The sequence below is a fragment of the Megascapheus bottae genome, chromosome 15 (genome assembly GCF_031878675.1).
Source record: "Megascapheus bottae isolate mThoBot1 chromosome 15, mThoBot2.hap1, whole genome shotgun sequence".
Lineage (NCBI taxonomy): Eukaryota > Metazoa > Chordata > Mammalia > Rodentia > Geomyidae > Megascapheus > Megascapheus bottae.
This window is the reverse complement of record NC_143523.1, coordinates 58,673,281-58,693,498: the sequence shown is the minus strand read 5'-3', so window position 1 is coordinate 58,693,498 and position 20,218 is coordinate 58,673,281. Positions and strand designations below refer to the sequence as shown.

Sequence of the window (20,218 nt, the reverse complement as noted above, 5' to 3'; positions counted from 1 at the left end):
TCCAGTGGAGGTTTATTTGTTGGTGCTAACCAGATCCTAGAGCTGAGTTCAGAGAAAGACTGGGTGTGGGTTCCCTGGGTAGTATATGCCACCGTGCCCAGTAGAGGCATTGGCAATCTCCTGCTTTGTGAGTGGAAGAGGAGGGGTTTGTCTTCTGCAGGCCTGGCTGCTGCAGTGTCCCTCTGGTTGTCATGATCCTGGTAGGGAATGGATAGTCCTGGTTGTGGCACTTCCTAGGGCACACACAGAAACCTTGCCCTGGGTGTCAGTGGGGTAAAGCCACTTCTTCTTTTCCAGGTAGAGTCAGTTTTACTACCCAGCTTTTCAGTATGCCCTTGTGAATAACTGGAATTACCTCCCAGAATGTGGTAAACAAGCAAATAAACTGTTTTGTCCCCAGATCCCAAAGTGAACAGATCCAATTTTTTAGTCTTTCTTTTTTTTGTTTGAGTTACTTATGCCATATTCATAAATCTGTTTTGTCTGTTTCTTCTGGTGTCTCTCTACCTGTCTCATTCTCTTTCTCTCTATAGTAGTAGTGAATGTCATATGTACCACATCTGTAGTAAGGCTTTGTGCTTTAGGCATACATAAGAGATAGTGTTTCCCAGACTTGTATGCAAGCATAGCATGGAATTTGTATCCACATATCTCCCCATGTTGAGCAACTAGGATTACAGGCGTTACACATGTAGTTGTCTTAACCCAGCCATGTGAATTGTACAGTATATTGAATGCAGTATTCCCCTATCTGAATAAAGTATGACAATCTTTTTTCATTTATTTTTTATTGTAATTAATTGAAGGGTTACATTTTATTTACCAGGTAAAAGGTGCATTACTTCACAAAGATAATATCCTTTCTCATGTCTTGGTCCTCATTTCCCTCCCTCCAACTCCACCCCTCACCTTGTTTTCACCCCTTCCCTATCCTCTTTGATATAACCAAATGAACATATATACAATACATCAGATAACAAGGTGAAATACTGTAACCATATGAGATAACCAAGGGACAACAGAAGAGATAAGAGATAACATAGTACAATAAAGACAGCAATTACTCATTATATGGCTTTTGTTTCTAAATCCTGGAGGTCCTTTCATTCCATGACAATCTTTTCTAGGCAATTGTCCATCTGTCTTCCTAGCCCTGAACCACATATAGCCTTGGGTAGAGATTCTTCTACTAGTTCTGAAAGTCCTGTCAGCCCCATGACCATGAGCAACCAGACCGCAGTCACAGAGTTCATCCTGCAGGGCTTCTCAGAGCACCCCGGATACCAGATGCTTCTGTTCTGCTGTTTCTTGTTCCTCTACTGTGTGGCCCTCACAGGCAATGTCCTTATCATCACGGCCATCAGCTTCAACCCTGGCCTCCACACTCCCATGTATTTCTTCCTCTTCAATTTGGCCTCCATGGATATCATCTGTTCCTCATCTGTCATGCCCAAGGCCCTGGAGGGTCTCCTTTCACAAAAGAACTCCATCTCCTTTGGAGGCTGCATGGCCCAGCTCTACTTTCTCACATGGTCTGCATCCTCAGAGCTGCTGCTGCTCACCGTCATGGCCTATGACCGCTATGTGGCCATCTGCCACCCCCTGCATTACAACACCATGATGAACAAGGCACTCTGCAGTGTGCTTGCTGCTGGAGTGTGGACTCTCTGTGCCTTCAACTCAGCCATCAATACAGGTTTGATGGTGCGATTGACCTTCTGTGGGCCCAATGTCATTGCCCATTTCTTCTGTGAGATCCCTCCTCTGCTCCGCCTCTCCTGCAGCTCCACCTATGTGAGCAATGTCATGACCACCCTGGCTGATGCTTTTTATGGAGGGTTTGACTTCCTGATGACCATTGTGTCCTATGGCTTCATCATCTCCAGCATCCTGAAGATGAGGACATCAGCGGGGAAGCAGAAAGCCTTCTCCACCTGCTCCTCCCACCTCATCGTGGTGTGCATGTATTACACGGCTGTGTTCTATGCCTACATCAGTCCCGTGTCCAGCTACAGTGCAGAGAAGAGCAAGGTGGCTGGTGTGCTGTACTCCATGGTGAGCCCCACCCTCAACCCCCTCATCTACACTCTGAGGAACAAGGAGGTCAAAGCCGCCCTCAGGAAGGTTTTCCTGTGTTTCAGAAATTAGCCCTTCTTGGCATGGGTGAGAATGTTGGAAGTGGAGTCACTGATCAGCATGAAGTTTCCTCATATGCTTCTTTGTAGAATGGAAATTGTTTTGTATTCCCACTATCTGATGATAAATTATTTTAAACAATGAACTAACATGTCTTTCCAGAATGTCTTTTTCTGGGAACCTCCATTTTTCATGGGGATTGGTCTTGTGTATTTTGTTTTGTTGTATATGTAGTGTATATATAATGGACAAATAAAAACCAAAAGTTTCAACACCTTGTGTCCAGCTGTTAAAGAGGCTGTCGGTAGGTGTCAAAGCAAATAAAATTAACACATTTTGGGTAGATGGTGCTGAAATTCATCGGAAATTTGTAAATGACCTTTACAGATGAATTTGGTCAACTCCGTATGAGTAGTTTTCCACAGGTTGAAAGGCAGGAAGAAGGAATGGAGGAGAATGTAGCACAGGGACCAAGTGGTCATGTGAGCCCTAAATTAATTTTGAAGTTCGATGAACCTCAGTAAAAGTTATTTGTAACAGTCTTCATTTTGTAATTGCTGAGAAATCCCCTAACTGCCTCTTCTCAGGAGAAGTGTAAGATGCTGCAGCAGATGTTTACTCAGAGAGAACATTCAAAAGTAATCTCTAGGAGAGCAGCTGTGTCCCACATGTAGCAATGACACCTAAAACTAAACTTCTGTGGGAAACCATAACATAAGAAATTGTGGAATGTCTCCATGTAAAAGTTAACTAAAATATGAGGCTGTGAGAATGAAAACTGAAACTTGTTTATTCTGTACTATAAAAGCTGTGCTAGGTAAAAGGTAGCCTGCGTATCCTCCCGATTCCACAATATGAAGGGATCCATCTGACTGACCTTTTGCCGAGGGCTGCATCGTCGACCACCCCGTCCACCCTCCACCGCCTTACTGCTGCTGCCTCTTCCCAGCGGCCCAACTAGGGCCAAGGAACCTTGGAAGGCCTTGTGCTCCGCCCGTGATGCAGCACAACCAATCACTGCATTATGCTTTAGCGCCACATAGATCTCAGTCAGAGAGGAAAAAGGCAGAATACCTACACGAGAAGACAGTGTGGAGCCCCCCCGCTGGTTGCAGAGAGAGTCACACAGAGCCAGCTCGAGCCCAGAGCCACACCTGGCTGTGCACAGACATGCCAGCTTCACAGAACCAGAGAATCCAGTGATTTGTGAGTACCTCCGAGGAGAAGTTTCCACTTCTGCTCGCAGAACAGCATTGGGAGTGAGTACCCTCCCCCACAAGCTGAGATCAGCACCATCTTGACTGCTGGCAAGGATCCTGCCAAAGCAATTGGAGCCTGAGAGGTGATGCTGGAAATGCCATCTTTCTAACTGGCAAAGGATTTCCCGGAGATCCATTAGCCAGAAATCCAGCCCCAGTGCTGCTGAAGTCGGTCCCCACCCTAGCCACAGACCTGGTAAACAAAGCCGCCCGCTGATCTTTCAGCTTTGTTTTACCAGTCAAGTAATCTGACCCGAAAAACCCCAAAGACAAACCACAAGAGAAAAAGAATTTGTGAAGTGTTTGGATCCCGAATTTAGTGGAGACACAAGTTTCCTCTCCTGCCTCCCCCCCAAAAAAACTGAAGAATATCCTTTATCTTTTTCTTTTTTTGTTTGTTCTTCTACCCCTTTTCGTTTGCATTTTTAGGTGTTCTTATTTTTCTCTTTGCCATTTTACCTACACCTCTTTTTCTAATGTTATGACTCATTCCTTTTTTTGTTCCCTCCTCTCTTTTGCCGCATCACTTCTGTCACTGTGGTCATTCCTAGAAACACAGTGACAGCTCTGGGTACAGTCTGAATAAAAATGATATCCATATTTATACAGTCACCTGCTTTTTAAACTCCTGGTTCTCAACCCTAGTATCTCTAGGTAAGAACTCACAATAGTGAGGAATCTCCCCCCAACTGTACTTTTATTTTTTTGGTTTTTATTTCAGTTTTTTTTTTGGTTTGTGTGTGTGTGTGTGTGTGTGTGTGTGTGTTCTGTTTTATTTTATTTTGTTGTTGTTTTGTTTTTTTCTTTTTAAAATTGGTATCATTGAAATGTCCTATATCTACTTCCCTCTTTTCTCTATATATTCTTATTATTACTCTTCTTATTTTCATAAGTTTTATCTAACTTCATCTAAGCTTTCCACTTAAATATTCTACCTGTCTATCACCTTAGATCAGTTATCCTTACACGATACCTTTTCTTCACTACTATAATAATCCTACACTTGGCAATATTCTTTTCCTAGCTCCCTTGTCATCTTTTATATTATTTTTCTGTCTGTGGTCCTCTGTTCATCATTCAACTCTTAAAATGCATAGATCTACATTTGATGGTTGTTAAGCAATGCTGTGTATCTAGGTGTTCAATTATACTCTAGGTCCAGAGGGACTTAAATACAATAGAGATTGGATTGAGGGGCTTATTGTTTGGTCATAAATCTGTGGTTGTATTAGATTTGTATGTAGGTGCACAAAAAGAAAGAGAGAGTGATATTACCAATCTAAAAGAGCAAACATCTATTGTCAGCCAACTAGAAAGGTCTAGGTTGGTTATATCTGAAAAATTATAATCTTGTTTAGTATTAATTTTGCTCCCATCTTCAAATGGGCAGAACAAGAAACTCAAGAAAAATGTCAAATCAAGGAATCGCATCTCCCACCCAACATACACAGGCAATGGAGCAGTCAGTGGCAAATCTAGAGGAGAGTCTTCGAAGTGCTATACAAATGCAACTGATAAACATCATCAATGAACAGTGTGAAAACATAAAGAAAGAGATAAGGGAGGAAGCCATAGCTAAACAAGAGGAAACCATAAACAAGGTGATATGTGATAAAAAAGGGGAAGCCATAAAGGAGGCAATAATAAAGGTTTTTCAAAGAAAAATGGAGGAATTCATAGAATCTACAAACAAAAATGTGACCAAATTTAAACAAATGTCCAAACAGAATAAAGCTGCTGAGCTAACCACTCAAATGGGAGTCAAGGAGCTAAAGAAATCCATACATGATCTAAAACAAGAGATGCAAGGTATCAAAAATGAGCAATTAGAAACAAGGGAGATGAAGAATAAAGTAGAAATAACCATCCTAAATATCTACACACCAAATCCTGGCGCTCCGAACTTCATCAAGCAAACTTTACTTTCACTGAAACCATACATAGATCGAAACACACTGATTGTTGGTGACTTTAACACACCACTCTCTCCTTTGGACAGATCAACCAGGCAAAAACTCAACAGAGAAACCTTAGAATTGAACAACTATATAGACCAATTAGATCTAACAGGCATCTGCAGATTATTCCACCCAGCAACGACACAATATATGTTTTTCTCAGCAGCACATGGAACATTTTCCAAAATAGACCACATTTTAGGCCATAAAACAAACCTGGACAGATTCACAAACACTGAAATTATTCCCTGCACTCTCTCAGACCACAAGGGCATCAAATTGGAACTGAACACACATCTCCACCAATGAAAACCTTGTAACTCATGGAGATTGAACAATACATTGTTGAATCACCAATGGGTCATCGAAGAGATCAGAACAGAAATCCAACAGTTTATGAAATTTAACAATAAGGAGCACACAAAATACCAGCTCCTTTGGGACACGGCAAAGGTGGTACTCAGAGGAATGCAAATCAAAACAACACTAAGATTCCACCTCACTCCAGTTAGAATGGCCAGGATCAAGAAAACTAATAACAACAGATGCTAAGGGGATGTGGCCAGGAGCAATCACTACTACACTGTTGGTGAGAGTGCAAACTCATTCAACCACTATGGAAAGCAGTATGGCAATTACTCAAAACACTAAACATAGAGCTCCCCTATGATCCAGCAATTCCACTACTTGGCACTTACCCAACCATCCAGAATCTAGGGCATACTAAGTCCACTAGCACAACAATGTTCATTGCAGCATTATTCACCATAGCAAAGATAGGGACCAACCTAGATGTCCCTCAGTTGATGAGTGGATCAACAAGATGTGGTATTTGTACACAATGGAATTCTACGCTGCTGTCTGAAAAAATGACATCGACCCATTTGTTATGAAATGGAAAGACTTAGAAAAAATCATATTAAGTGAAGTAAGCCAGACTCAAAGGAACTTAGGCTCAATGGTTTCCCTCATTTGTCATAATCAGTAGAAACCTTGGGCTCTCCTAGAAGAGATTTGCAATAGAGCAAAACCTAGGTACCTAAGGCCATATAGTATGATGCTAAATGAAAGGACCTCTAGGATATAGGAACAAAAGTCATATAATTAGTAATTGTTGTCCTTAATGTGCTATGTTATCTCTCAGCTCTTTGGCTGTCCCTTGGTTGTTTCATATTGTTACAGTATCTCACTTTGTTATCTGATATATTGGATATATTTGTATTTGGTTATTTGAAATTGGATAGGGAAGGGGGAAAACCAAGATGGGGGGTGGGTGAGGGTAATGGGGACCAAGACATTTGAAAGGGTATCAATGTATGTGAATTAATGCACCTTCTATCTGGCAAATATCATATAACTCTTTTATTAATTACAATATAAAAAATTAAAAAAAGTGAAAGGGTTAGGTACAGAGTTCGAGTTCCAGTCTCAGACCTAAATAAAGAGAAATATTAAAAAAAAGAAATTACTTTGAGCAAGTTTGGAATATTCAGAAATTGTTACACCCCAACACTTTCCCAACAGTTTTGAAAAATGGATAGTTAGTCTTGTGCCGCAGGAAGATGTTGGGGGCAGTGATAGAGATGAGTATGTAGTGGTGGTCCCTAAAATTTCCATGGAGCTGAGAAGTCCTTTTCACTTAACACACTGTAAACCTCCTAACGTTCAGGAAAGTGCATTACTTATATGTCGGAGGGTAATGGTGGTTTATACAAACGATATGTAGCACATGGCGTTTGGTCCTGATAATACTGTCACTATTATCTATTTAACTGTATCATAGCTTTTATTATTAAAGGATACCAATTCTACATAAAAAAGATGAGATATAACATACTATATTAATGACAACGATCACCCATTATATGGTTTTTGTTTCTATATCCTGGAGGTAGTTTTATTTAGCATCATACTATATGGCCTTATGTATCTAGATTTAGATCTATTGTAAATCTCTGCTAGGAGAGCCCAAGGTTTCTACTGATTATGACAGATGAGGGAAAATACTGAGCCTAAGTTCCTTTCAGTCTGGCTTACTTCACTTAATATGATTTTTTCTAAGTCTTTCCATTACCTTACAAATGGGTCAATACTGTTCTCTCTGACAGCAGCATAGAATTCCATTGTGTATAAATACCACATCTTGTTGATCCTCTCATCAACTGAGGGACATCTAAGTTGGTTCCATATTTTTGCTATGGTAAATAGTGCTGCAATGAACATGGTTGTGCTTTAGTATGTCCTTGTTTCTGGACAATTGGGTAAATGCCAAGTAATGGAATTGCTGGGTAATCGGGGAGTTCTATATTTACTATTTTAAGGAACTGCCATACTGTTTTCCATAGTGGTTGGATGAGTTTGCATTCCCACCAACAGTGTAGTAATGATCCCTCCTGTCTACATCCCCTCCAGAATCTGTTGTTATTAGATTTCTTGATCCTGGCCATTATGACTGGGGTGAGGTGGAATTTTAGAGTTGTTTTAGTTTGCATTTCTTTTATGACAATTCTTTATGTGTCTATAGGCCATTCTTATTTCTTCTTCAGAGAATGCTCTCTTTAAGTCTTTGGCCCATCTTTTAATGGAATGGTTGTTTCTTTGGAGATTAGTTTTGGAGTGATTCAATTTTTTGAGCTGTTGATATATTTTAGATATGAGGCCTTTGTCCATTGTGTGGTTGGTGAAGGTCTTCTCCCACTGTATAGGCTTCCTAATTAATTTGCTAGCTATGTCCTTTGCCATACAGAAGCTCTGCAGTTTAATGCAGTCCCACTTATCCAGCCTTTCTCTGATTTGTTGTGATTCTTGGTCCTTATTAAGAAAGTTTCGACCTGTGCCAAGGAGGCCTAATGTATCTCCTATTCCTCTTGTAAAGTTTTCAGTTTATCAGCTTTTACTTTGAGGTCTTTCATCCATTTGGAGTTAATCCTAGTGCAGGGTGACAAAGAAGGATCCAACTTTAATTTTATGCAGGTTCTTAACCAGTTCTGACAACATTTGTTGAAGAGGTTCTTTCTTCCATTCTATTTTTTGGCTCCCTTATCAAACATTAGGTGACCATAGGTCTGTGGTTTAATATCTAGGTCCTCAGTTCTATTTCATTGGTCTTCAGGCCTGTTCTTGTGCCAGTACCAAGCTGTTTTGATAATTATAGCTCTATAATAGAGTCTAAAGTATGTGTTGTAATTCCTCCTGCACTGTTCTTTCTGCTAAGAAGTGTTTTTGCTATACATGGTTTTTATTATTCCATATGAAATTTTGGATTGCCTCTTCTATTTCTTTAAAGAATGACGTTGGGCTATTGATGGGTATTGCGTTGAATTTGTAGATAGCTGTTGGCAAGATTGTCATTTTTACGATATTGATTCTTCCAATCCAGGAGCATGGGAGGTTTTTCCATTTCCTCAGTTCTGCTTTAATTTCCTTTTTCAGGGTTCTAAAGTTTTCATCAAAAATGTCCTTTACATTCTTAGTTAAGTTAATTCCTAGGTACTTTATTTTCTTTGAGGCTATTGCAAAAGGAGTTGCTTTTCTGATTGTTGCCTCATTCCTCTCACTGTTGGCATAGAGGAAGGCAGTTGATTTTTGAGGGTGAATTTTATACCCCGCTTCCTTGCCAAAGTGTTGAATCAGCTCAAGTAGCTTGGGAGTGGAGTCTATAGGGTTCTTTAAGTACAGAATCAAGCCATCTGCAAAGAGGGAAAGTTTCACTTCCTCTTTCCCTATTTGGATCCCCTTTATGCTTGCTTCTTGCCTTATTGCTCAGGCTAGCAATTCTAATATTATGTTAAAGAGGATGGATTGGGTGGGCATCCTTGTCTCATTCCTGATTTTAGAGGGAATGGCTTTAGCTTTTCACCATTAAGTATAATAGTAGCTGTGGGTTTGTTATAGACTGCCTTTACTATACTGAGGAATGTTCCATTGATTCCTAGTTTCTCCAGAGCTTTTAGCATAAAGGGGTGTTGGACCTTGTCAAATGCCTTTTCTGCATCTATTGGGACAATCATGTGATTTTTGTCCTTGCTCCTGTTGATGTGCTGAATTATTTTAATTGATTTGTGTATGTTGAACCAGCTTTGCATTCCTGTGATGAATCCTGTTTGATCATAGTGTATTATTGTTTTGATGAGTGGTTGAAGACGGTTGGCAAGTATTTTGTTGAGCAGTTTTGCATCAATATTCATCAAAGAAATGTGCCTATAGTTCTCTTTCTTTGATGAATTTCTGTCTGGTTTTGGGATGAGGGTTATACTGGCTTCTTAGAATGAGTTTGGTAAGGCGCCTTCATTTTCAATTTCGTTGAAGAGCTTGAGGAGTATTGGTGTGAGCTCTGCTTTGAAGACCTTATAGAATTCAGCTGTGAATCTATATAGTCCGGGGCTTTCTTGGATGGAAGGTCTAGAGTCTGTCTGTGACTCTGTTGGGGGCCCCTTGGTGCTGTTTTGTTGGAGACTCCCAGCAGGAGGGTGCCCGGCTCAGAGTTCAGGTTTGGGTGGGACAGGTGCTGGCTCCCAGACTCCCATGCACCCCCACCCGCCGCTGGAAGGCAGGGTCTCAGTGCCCCTCAGTGTCCAGCTTCAGTGGCCTTGGAGAGGAGGCTATTGGGTGGGTGGGAGCAGGGACTCCCCGCCCTTTTGATGGGGTGCTGTGCCTTAGTGCCTGCCCACCTGACAGTCTCTGGTCAATGGCCTTGGGGAGGGAGCTGTTGGGGGAAGGGGCAAGACTCTGAACTCCCTGCCCCCCTGCACTTGCCAGCCTTTCTTAGGTGGGTGGGGGGGGGTCTGTGTTACATTCTGTAGCTTGCCACCAGCTCTGCCCCTCCAGTGGGTTTGGAGAACCCGCTGGACTTCTTACTCCTCAGCGTTTGGCTGTGAGCTGCTTCATGGCATTGGAGGGTCATTCACCTTGCCTCGCCTTGCCTCTGGTCTCTGCAGCTGCCTGTGCTGTCCGCTCAGGGTCTGTGTGGGTTTCCGCGTCTGGGTTCCACCGCTTGCTGGCCTGGTCTGTGCTGGTTCCCTTATCTGAATTCTGGCACTTGCTGGCCCCGTCTATGCTGGTTTCTGCATCTGGACTCTGAGGCTTGCTCGCTGTCGGGGCTTCCCAGGCCTGCGCCTAAGTGGCTTGGAGCCTGCAGCGAAACTTGTTACTTTTTGCTCTGTAAAATGAGTCACATTTGGGGTCAGAAGCCCTTGGCAGGCCCGCTGCCAGAGAAAAGAAGTCTCCACAGGGGAGGCGCCTCCTGAGAGATTTCAGGGTCCTGGGGACTCTTCCTCACTCTGAGTGCTTCCAGGCATGCCATCAAAATTTAGGGTTACTTCTCTGTCTTGTTTTGTTAGATGTTTTTTTTTCTTGTCAACTTTGTTCTCGAAACTGGTACCAGTCCTAAATACGGTTTATTGTTTTTTGTGTCTTTTTCACTTAGCATTTGAACATTCCAGGGGAATAAAAGCTTCAGCCCCACTGGGGTAGGTCTCGAGACTGGTATGGCTTCTCCCACTCAGCTGCAACTGAGGCAGGCAAGGCAGCTGCAGGCCTAGTCTAGTTACCTTTTTCCTAACAACCTGGCTGAAATGACATTATGGAGACAATTGGTGGCAGGACACAGGCATCAGTCTTGGTTCCCCCAGGTTTGAATTTGGTCTTGTAAGCTGATATATGAATTTGCCTAGTCAAAACTGGGAAAATGACTAGAGTTATGCTCTAGGTGGGCTAAATTTGGCACTGAAGACTCCCCACCAAATAATAATTTCAACTAAGATGCCTTGTAAAAAGTTTGTTTTGAAGTTGGCTCTCACCTGCAAGAGTAAAATTGGCAAAAATCTCTTGACACAAGCTTCTGGAAAATAAATGGCCGATATTAATTTTGTGCACTTTAAGATTTTTGAGTATAAATGTATGTAAATGGGTATGAGTAAACATGTTCAAGGTTAAATTTTCAGCATACTGTATAAAATAATGGGTGAATTTATATTTTAAAGACAAAGGCAATTGGGTAAATCTGTCTAAACTTCAAGAAAATAATTAGGATTAAATGTTTCCAATAGTCTCATTATTGCATTGTTTTAAAGAGAAAGTGCTTAAAAGGATTTTTCTAAAAAGTCTGAAATCTGCATTAAAAATCTAGTATTGTAATGCCTAGAGCTGTTTACATTGTAAAAATTGTATCCTGTTTAGTACAGAGGCATTAGGGAATTTGCAATTTATTTCCTTGAGTTAAAATTTGGAGATAAGTATCAGAAATTTAAATGTAAATTTGTTTATCAATGCTAGAAACTTTGCCTGTCTATTAAAACTGTTTAGGTAATCAAATACCAAGAAAAAGGAGCGGGAAAACTTAGGATAGTCCTGTGTGGCCATCTTTAGGAGTGAAAGGTGAATTGACAAAAGTACACCTCTGGGTTCCCATGGTGGAAAAGGCCCTAAGGGAGGGTCCAGGCATGGTGAAAGAAGTAAGCTGGCACAAAGGCTGTTCATCTAAATCTGATCAGATGGACAGAGTGGATCACGTTCATCCTGTCTTTTTTCTTGCAGACTGACACTGAAAATCTGATGGTAAAATATGGATGATATGATTAGTATTTCTTAAACTTCCCCCTAAAATGTATTAAATTGGGGAAAAGAATTTAAAAAATGTTTAAAGGTTTATCTCCTTTTCTTTGGTTTCATGCTACTTTGCAATTAAATGTATTTTAGACAAAGAAGGAAACTTAATCTGGACATTTGGTGCAGGGATGATTGCAATCCTTACATTAAGGAAAAACCTGTAATTTGAGTTTAAAGTGTTATTGGAGTTCTAAGCAGTAACCTAAACAGGAAAAAAATGCCTCTTCTAAAAGGAGGACTGCAGGCAAAGGGAGTGTCTTGAGCCCATAAGTGTTCTTCAGATGCAATTAAAAGCTAAATTGTTAAGTATTTAAGCAAATTTCAGTAAAAGTTTTAAAGAAAATTAAAAATGGGTTTCTAAACAAGATTTGGAAGTAAAGTTGTCCTAAATATTTGTTTCAAGAAAGAGAAAATAGGAAAATTATGACTATCAAAATGATTACTTAATTGCTATTGCAGTTTGCTCTTGTAAGTTTCTTTATAGCAATTTCGAGCTGGCCAATGGAGGACAACAGATTCTTATTCAGATGTATTTTGGCCCTTACCAAGTTCCAGGTAAGATCATGCTTAGAGACTATTTCTGTGTTGACAACCTTGGTGCTTTAATTGGAGTAAAGTGACCTTTTATAGGGCTCATTGATCTGAAAGCTGCAATTCTTAGCTAGCCCAGGGAAAGCAAAGTCCCTGTGAGACTGTAGTGTCTAATCTAGCAGCCGAGTGCTAGTGAGGCAGAGTTGCTTTGGTGCACAAAGTGGCAGAGGGCTAGCCTTGAGCTGGAGAGCTGAGCGACAGTTCACAGGCCCTGAGTTCAAGCTCAGCAATCAATCAGGTGGACATTTATCCCTGTGAAAGAGACACTCCTGGGAAAAAAGAAATGAAGCATCCAGATGCAGTAAGCCACTTCTTGGATGGCAGAGATTTTGTCAGATCCTAGAGTCACTTGTGCTTGGCCATTCAAAATTAATCAGAGCTGGGAGGTCATAGAATAGTTTGTAAGCAAGCCTTACTACTGTCTATGTCAATTTATTCCACAACTGGGCAGAAACTTGTCAGTCATCTGTAATAGTGGGTAGTTTACAATCCTGAACCCCTGTGTTTGCTCAAAGCCCAAACTGAGCAAATTTTGAGTTGACATGAGCCACAAATTCTGGAAAGAAGTTTGTGAACCCAAGGCTGTGTCCCTATTGATCTGTAAACAGATCTATATAAGCAACATAGTTAGGGTCACAGAAACTAAGATTCCCCAGACAATCAAGAAAATGCCTTTGCAAATGAGTTCTAAGTAAGCTACACTGTTGTAGTCAAAGAAAAAGTTTGAGCAGTTGTTAAGTGTTGATATGTAATCCTGGCAACCCCTTGGTAAAATAGGCTAAGCGTTTTAGGGTCCCTGACAAAGTATAGAGACAACATTACTGAGTCAACTTGAAGAAGTTATAGAAGATGGATCTTCACCCATCAGCCCCCTACCCCTTTTAGGATAAAGGGACCAAAGTCATTTTTGGAAAATGAGACAGGATAAATTAGAGGCATGGGAAACAGTAGTAATAGATGTGCAAGTGTGGAAACTGCACTTGTGTAAAATGTTTACAGGTTCAAGTCTTCTATACCTGTCTAGAAAATCCTAACCTCATTAAAAAAAATATGGTTACTTGTTGGGAGCCAGAGTGGAATCAAACTGTACTTTGATTTGCATCAGATAATTGCTTGATTGTCTTATTGTTTTTTGGCCTTCTCCTGTTCAATTGATCTGAGATTTACCATATGAATGTAACCCCCAACAGTTCCCTGATTAACCAACTGGATGTAACACCTGGCAGTACCCTGGTCTCAAGAAGGGATATAAGCTTTGAGTTGATAATAAACAGGGCTGCAGTTTTTGCCTGGGCTGCAGACCTCCCGGACCCGATGTGTTTGTCTCTCTTCTATTTTTTCCAGTCCCTGCCCCCTATTTCAGGAACCCCAATTTGCTGCCGGTAGGCCCCGGCACTTACTAAAAGTTGTCACCCTGGTATTCCCTTGGAATCCCAGCCCTATACTGTCTTGAAAATCAGTGGGATGCCAGCAAGCAAAAACAAGTGCACTCAGGAAAAGCAACCAGGAAATCATAAAAGAAGCTACCAAAGTCAGGCCTTGGATTAAGCTTCTCTAATTGGTCTGTGCAGAAATTTGCAGGCCACCCAGCAGTAGGTGTGAAGTTCCTTTGGAGCTGCTGAGAGACACGTCTGCTGCTACACATTTGCCTGATTCCACCACCCGCAGCTGCTTCCTGAGAGGACTGGAAACCCTTGGTGGTGGGACATTCTATCTGTGCTAAGTTCAAAGTGCCTAACAAAGTCATGGGAGAGAAAAGTTCAGGCAGAAAATCAGCTCTCTTACAGAGAAATCAATAGTATGATTCCATGTGAGTGAAAAAATGAAATAAGGAGACTGCGCCTAAGTAACTTTTTGCAGTCATCATGGTGACTGGCTGGGTGAAGGGAATTTTCCATCCAGTGCTAAACAGACTAGAGGTGAGGGGTGCTAAATGTAAATGAGAGTTATAGTCAAGTGAAAAAGAGAGAGAAAAGTTAGTAAAGGTTTTGGGACAGGAGTTAGGAAAAAGAAAAATGGTTTATTATGAATAAAAAAGGATCTGAAAGGAATTGTCTTAAATGTTTGCTCAAAAGGGAGAAAAAATTATAGAACGTTCATGTAAGTCATAAAAGGTTTGAGTATGTAGCCAATGGTATGAGTATGTTTTGAGTAAAGTTTCTGTGCAGTTAATGCATACTAAAAATAGAGTCAGAATTGATACACTGATGTGAGGGGCTGCTATGCTTGGATGTATATTTCCTAGATGTGAGGGTTTTCTTGGGTGTAGAACTGGGAGGCACGCTATCTGCTCTTCCAAACCAAAGAATGCTGTCTGCCCAGCATTCTGTCCAGCTGTCTGATAACTATTGTTAACCCTCCACCCCCAGGCAGCCCCAGGAGGAATACTTGGGGAAGCTGAACTAGCTGACAGTGTTAACCATGATTCAATCCAGTCCTTACAGGCCTTACACGTTGATTTGGGGACATGTTCATCATCTGGTTTCGAACATCCTGGCATTCAAGTGAACTTCACCGTAACACTCAGCATTCCAACCACTGTGAAGGTAACGGGAAATAGCTATTGGATTCACCATTTCTAGGTGGAGACAGCGTGTGAGGACTTTGGACTTTCAGATTCCCAGAGAAACGGAGTTTGACATTATTGGGTCCCAAAAAGGAGGTTTGTACGTCGCCCTAAAAAATGTGACTCTTGGACAGACCACGCTGGAGTAATAAAAGAAAGCCTGGCAGCTGTAATAAGGAGACTTAAGTAAGAGAGAGCAACAGGGGTGGCAAGGATGGTTTAAATCTTGGTTTAATGTCTCCATGTGGTTGACAACATTAATTTCAACTCCATTGGGACCTTTAATGTCCTTACTAATCATAGTGACCATTATGCCCTGTATGTTAAACAGATTGGTGACTTTTGTAAAAGAGAGAATCAATACAGTTCAGGTAATGGTTCTTAGATCACAATACCAATCAGTAAAAGTGGGATCAGTAATGAGTCATGATTGATTCATTTATGTATCAGTGAAAGGGAAGAATGTGAGGCCTAAATTAATTTTGGAGTCCGATGAACTTCAGTAAGAATTATTTCTAAGGGGTATCCATTTTGTAAAGTTCTGAGAAATCCCCTAACTGCCTCTTCTCAGGACAACTATAAGATGCTCCACCAGACGTTTACTCAGAGAGCAAGCAAGGACATTGAAAAGTAATCTCTAGGAGAGCAGCTATGTCCCACAGCTAGTAAGGACACCTAAAAATAAATTTCTGTGGGAAACCATAACATAAGAAATTGTGGAATGTCTCTATGTAAAAGTTAACTAAAATATGAGGCTATGAGAATGAAAACTGAAACTTGTTTATTCTGTACTATAAAAGCTGTGCTAATTCTGCACTCAGGGTCTTGAAGCATCACTGGTTTCTAAGGCGAGGAGGACCAAGCTCAAGCCTGCTAATAAATGGTTCTTTGTTGCTTGCATTGGTCATGGACTCTGGTGGTCTTTCGGGGGATTGTGAACTTTGGGAACAACAGTCACATTCTAAAGATTCCTCAGAGAATAATCCCTGCTGTGTGCAATTTTATTCAGCAGTGGCATGGCCAATGCCACCAACGTTAGAACATGAAATGGTCAGGCCTAGGGTAGTACAGTAACTGTAAGTAGATTTGCAGAGTGTGGGAAATGGAGCTGCTAATCCACGTGTGTGAGCAGTGTACTATCTGTGCTTGTTCAATATGTTGAGGAAGATGTCAGAAAAGGAACTGTTGCAATGGTATGCTAGCGTGTATGTGAAAATTTCAACTTATCCCTTCCCCTGTATTTCATATATATTTTGTTTAGCTCTGCTGTGTTCTGTCCTGTTTATTTTTTACATAGACCTGATGGTAAAAAGCTTGTAATTTTGGGGCTGGGAGTTTGGCCTAGTGGTTAAAGTGCTTGCCTAGAATGCACGAAGACCCAGGTTCGATTCCTCGGTACCACATACATAGAAAAAAGCCAGAAGTGGTGCTGTGGCTGAAGTGGTAGAGCTCTAGCCTTGAGAAAGTCCAAGGACAGTGCATAGGCCCTGAGCCCAAGCCCAGGACTGGCAAAAAAAAGCTTGTAAGTTTATGACAAAAAGTAGTCAGTAAATGATTAACATACTGTATCCTGTGTGTTAAAAGTCATAGGAAGTCCATCTTCTGAAAAGGACTTTAGAAGAAAGAGTGTAACATGGGCAAGTGACTGTGGACCTGTACCAGTGTGATACTGGAGAGGGCTTGGGAGAGATGAAAGGCTGTGGGCTCCACAGAGGCTCCTGCTTAGAAGACATGTTCAAACAGAGCCATTGTTACAGTGCTCTTCAGCACTACTGTGCACAGAGTGTAGAGAGTGGACAACTGAATCCTGGTTTTTATTCCTGCATGTCTACATGTTTAGAAATTCACACCTTCAGTTAGAGGCAGTGGGCCAGCAGTTTTGCCTAGTGGTAGAGTGCCTTCCTGGCATGCCCAAAGACCGGAGTTTGATTCCTCGATACCACATACATAAAAAAAGCTGGAAGTGGTGCTGTGGCTCAAGTGGTAGAGCTCTGACCATGAGACAGAACAAGCACAGTATTCAGGACCTGAATTTAAGCCCAAGACCGGCAAAAAAGTAGAGGCAGTGAGGACTGGGATCATAGCCTAGTGGTGAGAGTGCTTGGCTAACATGTAGAAAGCCTTGGGTTCCACTTCTCGGTACCATACATTGAGAAAAAGCTGGAAGTGGCAATGTGGCTCAAGGGGCAGAGAAAAGTCATCACAGGGCATTGACCAGGGTTTGAGGTCAAGCCCCGAGCTGGCAAACAAAAGTAGTGCACTGAATAATTTGCTTTATAGGAATTGTTTGTTAACATTCATAATGAAATTTAGTCTTTTGGATGTAGACTGATGAAACCATGTCTCTGAGCAGTATAAGTCGTATTTGTAGTGGCTCAGAGAGGGAAGAGTACTGTGCCTTTTGTTTCCTTTTGTTCTGAATGTAGTAAATATGAAGGATATATAAGTCTGGAATGACAACATCTAGTCTTTGAAAGAGATTGCTAGTGTTCAACGTAGAGGTGGTACTCTCCTCTATCCCCTGTGTATATTACCTTTACAGTAGCAATGAATAAAAAAGTTTCAAAATGTATGAAAGGAAAATTATGCTGTTACACTTGAATAAGATTTAACAATAACAATGTCAAACGATTACTAGCATGAAATATTAATGATACAAAAATCCATATTTTCAACCTCCTTTAGGAGAAAAAAAAGTGTAATTATCCTAGATATACAGAGGGTTTTGATATATTTTTTCAAACCTAATAAACAGCGCTCAGTTTTATAAAAGTTGCCTCTCTTTGTACACAAGAGATGAGTGAATAGTGAGATTCTGCCTAGATGATAGTTTCCATGACACACAGCTAGAACACTGCTTCTCTCACGAGGTGAGAGCTTTTGTGAACATTACCCTGCTAGCTAGCACATGCCCCAAATATACTTTCTATCTTCACAAAACAAAGGTGCTTACAAAATGCACTTTGAGAGTTGTAGAATGAGAAAGATACCTCACGAGTATGAGTTAGGGTTTTGGAAGTCATGTACAAGGAGACACTTCCCACAACCCTCGGGTAAGTTTGAATCAAGAATATGGGATTGGGATTTTAAAATATTGCTACTTACATCACATTGTGTAGATGAGGTGAGAGTGTTGCTTCAATCCTGGGTTATACAATTGATTTCTTCATTTCTTGCAGCTTTATGGTAGTGTAATTACCATAGTGTGGCAATCCAAAAAATTATAGGATGCAGGTCAGTGATTTTACAATTTTATTTATGCAATGTTAATAGCATCATCTTTTGGCAGTTAGTATTCTATTCCCATAATTATTCCTCCACCCAGGGTAATTATAATTGTATTTTGGTCTCGCTATATTTGTCCATCATATTTCATATCACTGGTGTCATCTAACATATGACCTTATGGCTGGCATCACTGACTTAGCCTAATGAGGTCAAGGTGGTTCTGTGTCACGACTGTAATCCTTGTCATCACCAAAGATATTCCACTCGATGGAATTGTGTTTCTCCATTTGAAACACAGCTTCACTTCTAACTTTTTGCTGGTGAAGTAGAGATAAGAGTCCCATGGAGTTCCCTGGCCCGAGGGTTTCAGTCCATGATCCTCACATCTCAGCCTCCCGAGGAGCCAAGAGTCTCGGCTTACCAGCCCCTGACCAGCACTATGCCAGCCTTGTTCCTAGGACCCTGGTATATTAATATTGTGGTAATTCCCTGTCAATATTGTGGGTATTCCAACATTTCTCCTTGTAGTTTGTTTGTCTCTTCTTTCTTCCTTCGTAAGAATTTTAGGACAACATTTTCTGTTTCCATTTAGAATACTATTGGAATGTAATGAGGACTGCACAGAATTTGTACATTTATTTCAGTAATACACACCTTTTCATATTAACTCTGCTCCTCTATGATGGAGGGTTGTCTTCTCACCTTCAGGGTCTTAGTTATTTTGGTATGTTATAGTTCTCCCTACAGAGATCATTAAATGGCTGGTGGAGTTTGATCTTGGATTTACTAGAGTAGGAACAATCTTTTGGTCTCATTCTCAGCATGTTTGTGGTTGGTATTTATAAAATGAAAAATACTGATCTACAATCCTACATCTTCCAAAATTGCTGATCACATTAGCAACGTTTCTGCTGGTGCTTTGGGGCAATATGACCTCCCAACAGTGACGATGTGATGTCTATCATTGCTGTGCACCTTCTCCTTTGTCTCACCTTCTTCTTCTAAGAACTAGAACACAACATTGAGCAAGCATGAAGAAATGTACATCCTTTCTTGTTTAAGGAAAGCATCTAAGCTTTTCACCTTTTAGTCCTATGTTGTGTGTAGAAGTTTCACACAAACATTTTAGTACACCGAGGATGTGTCTTCCACTGTTCCAGCGGCTCACACCCCATGTCATCTGTTTGGACTTCAGCCTGAACTGGCCTTGGGGCCATCACCAAGTATAGACAAGTCCCCTGGAGAAGGATGTGATTTAATTGCTCCTTTAGGGTCCACTTAGAGCCGTCGCTGTGAAAAATTCCCAAGAGTCTCCCACAGAGAAGGACAACTTTGTCTAAAGAAGAGTAAAAAGTCTCTTGGCATTGGCTTCAGTGTCACAAATTCCATTCCCATTCTCCTGGTATTTTCAACATTAACTTTCGTTGACAGTGAGAGCAAACCATATATACTTATGATAACCCCAGAAAGGGGAAATTTTTTGGCCATTCGTGGGCTTCAGCTCAGGGACTGAGCTGTGTCCTTGGTGTTTCTCAAGATAAATGCTCTACCACTTGAGCCTCAGCACCACTTTGGGCTTTTTTCTGTTCGTGGTACTAAGGAATCGAACCCTGGTGTTTTTGCATGTGAGATAAGAACTCTATCGCTAGGCACAACTCCCAGCCCAAGAGAAATTTTTTTTGCAAGATTAATATGAAGATTTTGAGGATGATACATTTCAATGTGTTACATGAGATGAGAAAAATCTGCTCACAACACTATCTACTAGATTTATGTCCAAAAACCTATTAAGTTTTTCTAACCTAGAGCCAGTAACATTAGAATTCTTCTTCCTAGGTTGTTGTGGCTGGTTAGGTAAAAGAAAACCAGAACAA

The 20,218-nt window shown here is 41.0% G+C and overlaps 1 protein-coding gene across 1 annotated transcript; it reads left to right on the top strand.

Moving 5' to 3' along the window:
* The first annotated feature begins 13 nt into the window (after window positions 1–13).
* Window positions 14–2,148, top strand: LOC150054450 (olfactory receptor 13A1-like). The gene is made up of 2 exons (XM_090347030.1): window positions 14–24; window positions 1,194–2,148. The coding sequence occupies exon 2, from the start codon at window positions 1,216–1,218 to the stop codon at window positions 2,146–2,148; it is 933 nt and encodes a 310-aa protein (XP_090203156.1). The 5' UTR covers window positions 14–24; window positions 1,194–1,215.
* Window positions 2,149–20,218: the final 18,070 nt, after the last annotated feature.

What these genes read in the sequence shown, in the direction of transcription:
- LOC150054450 (XM_090347030.1), top strand. Translation starts at nt 1,216, where the DNA reads ATGACCATGAGCAACCAGACCGCAGTCACAGAGTTCATCCTGCAGGGC.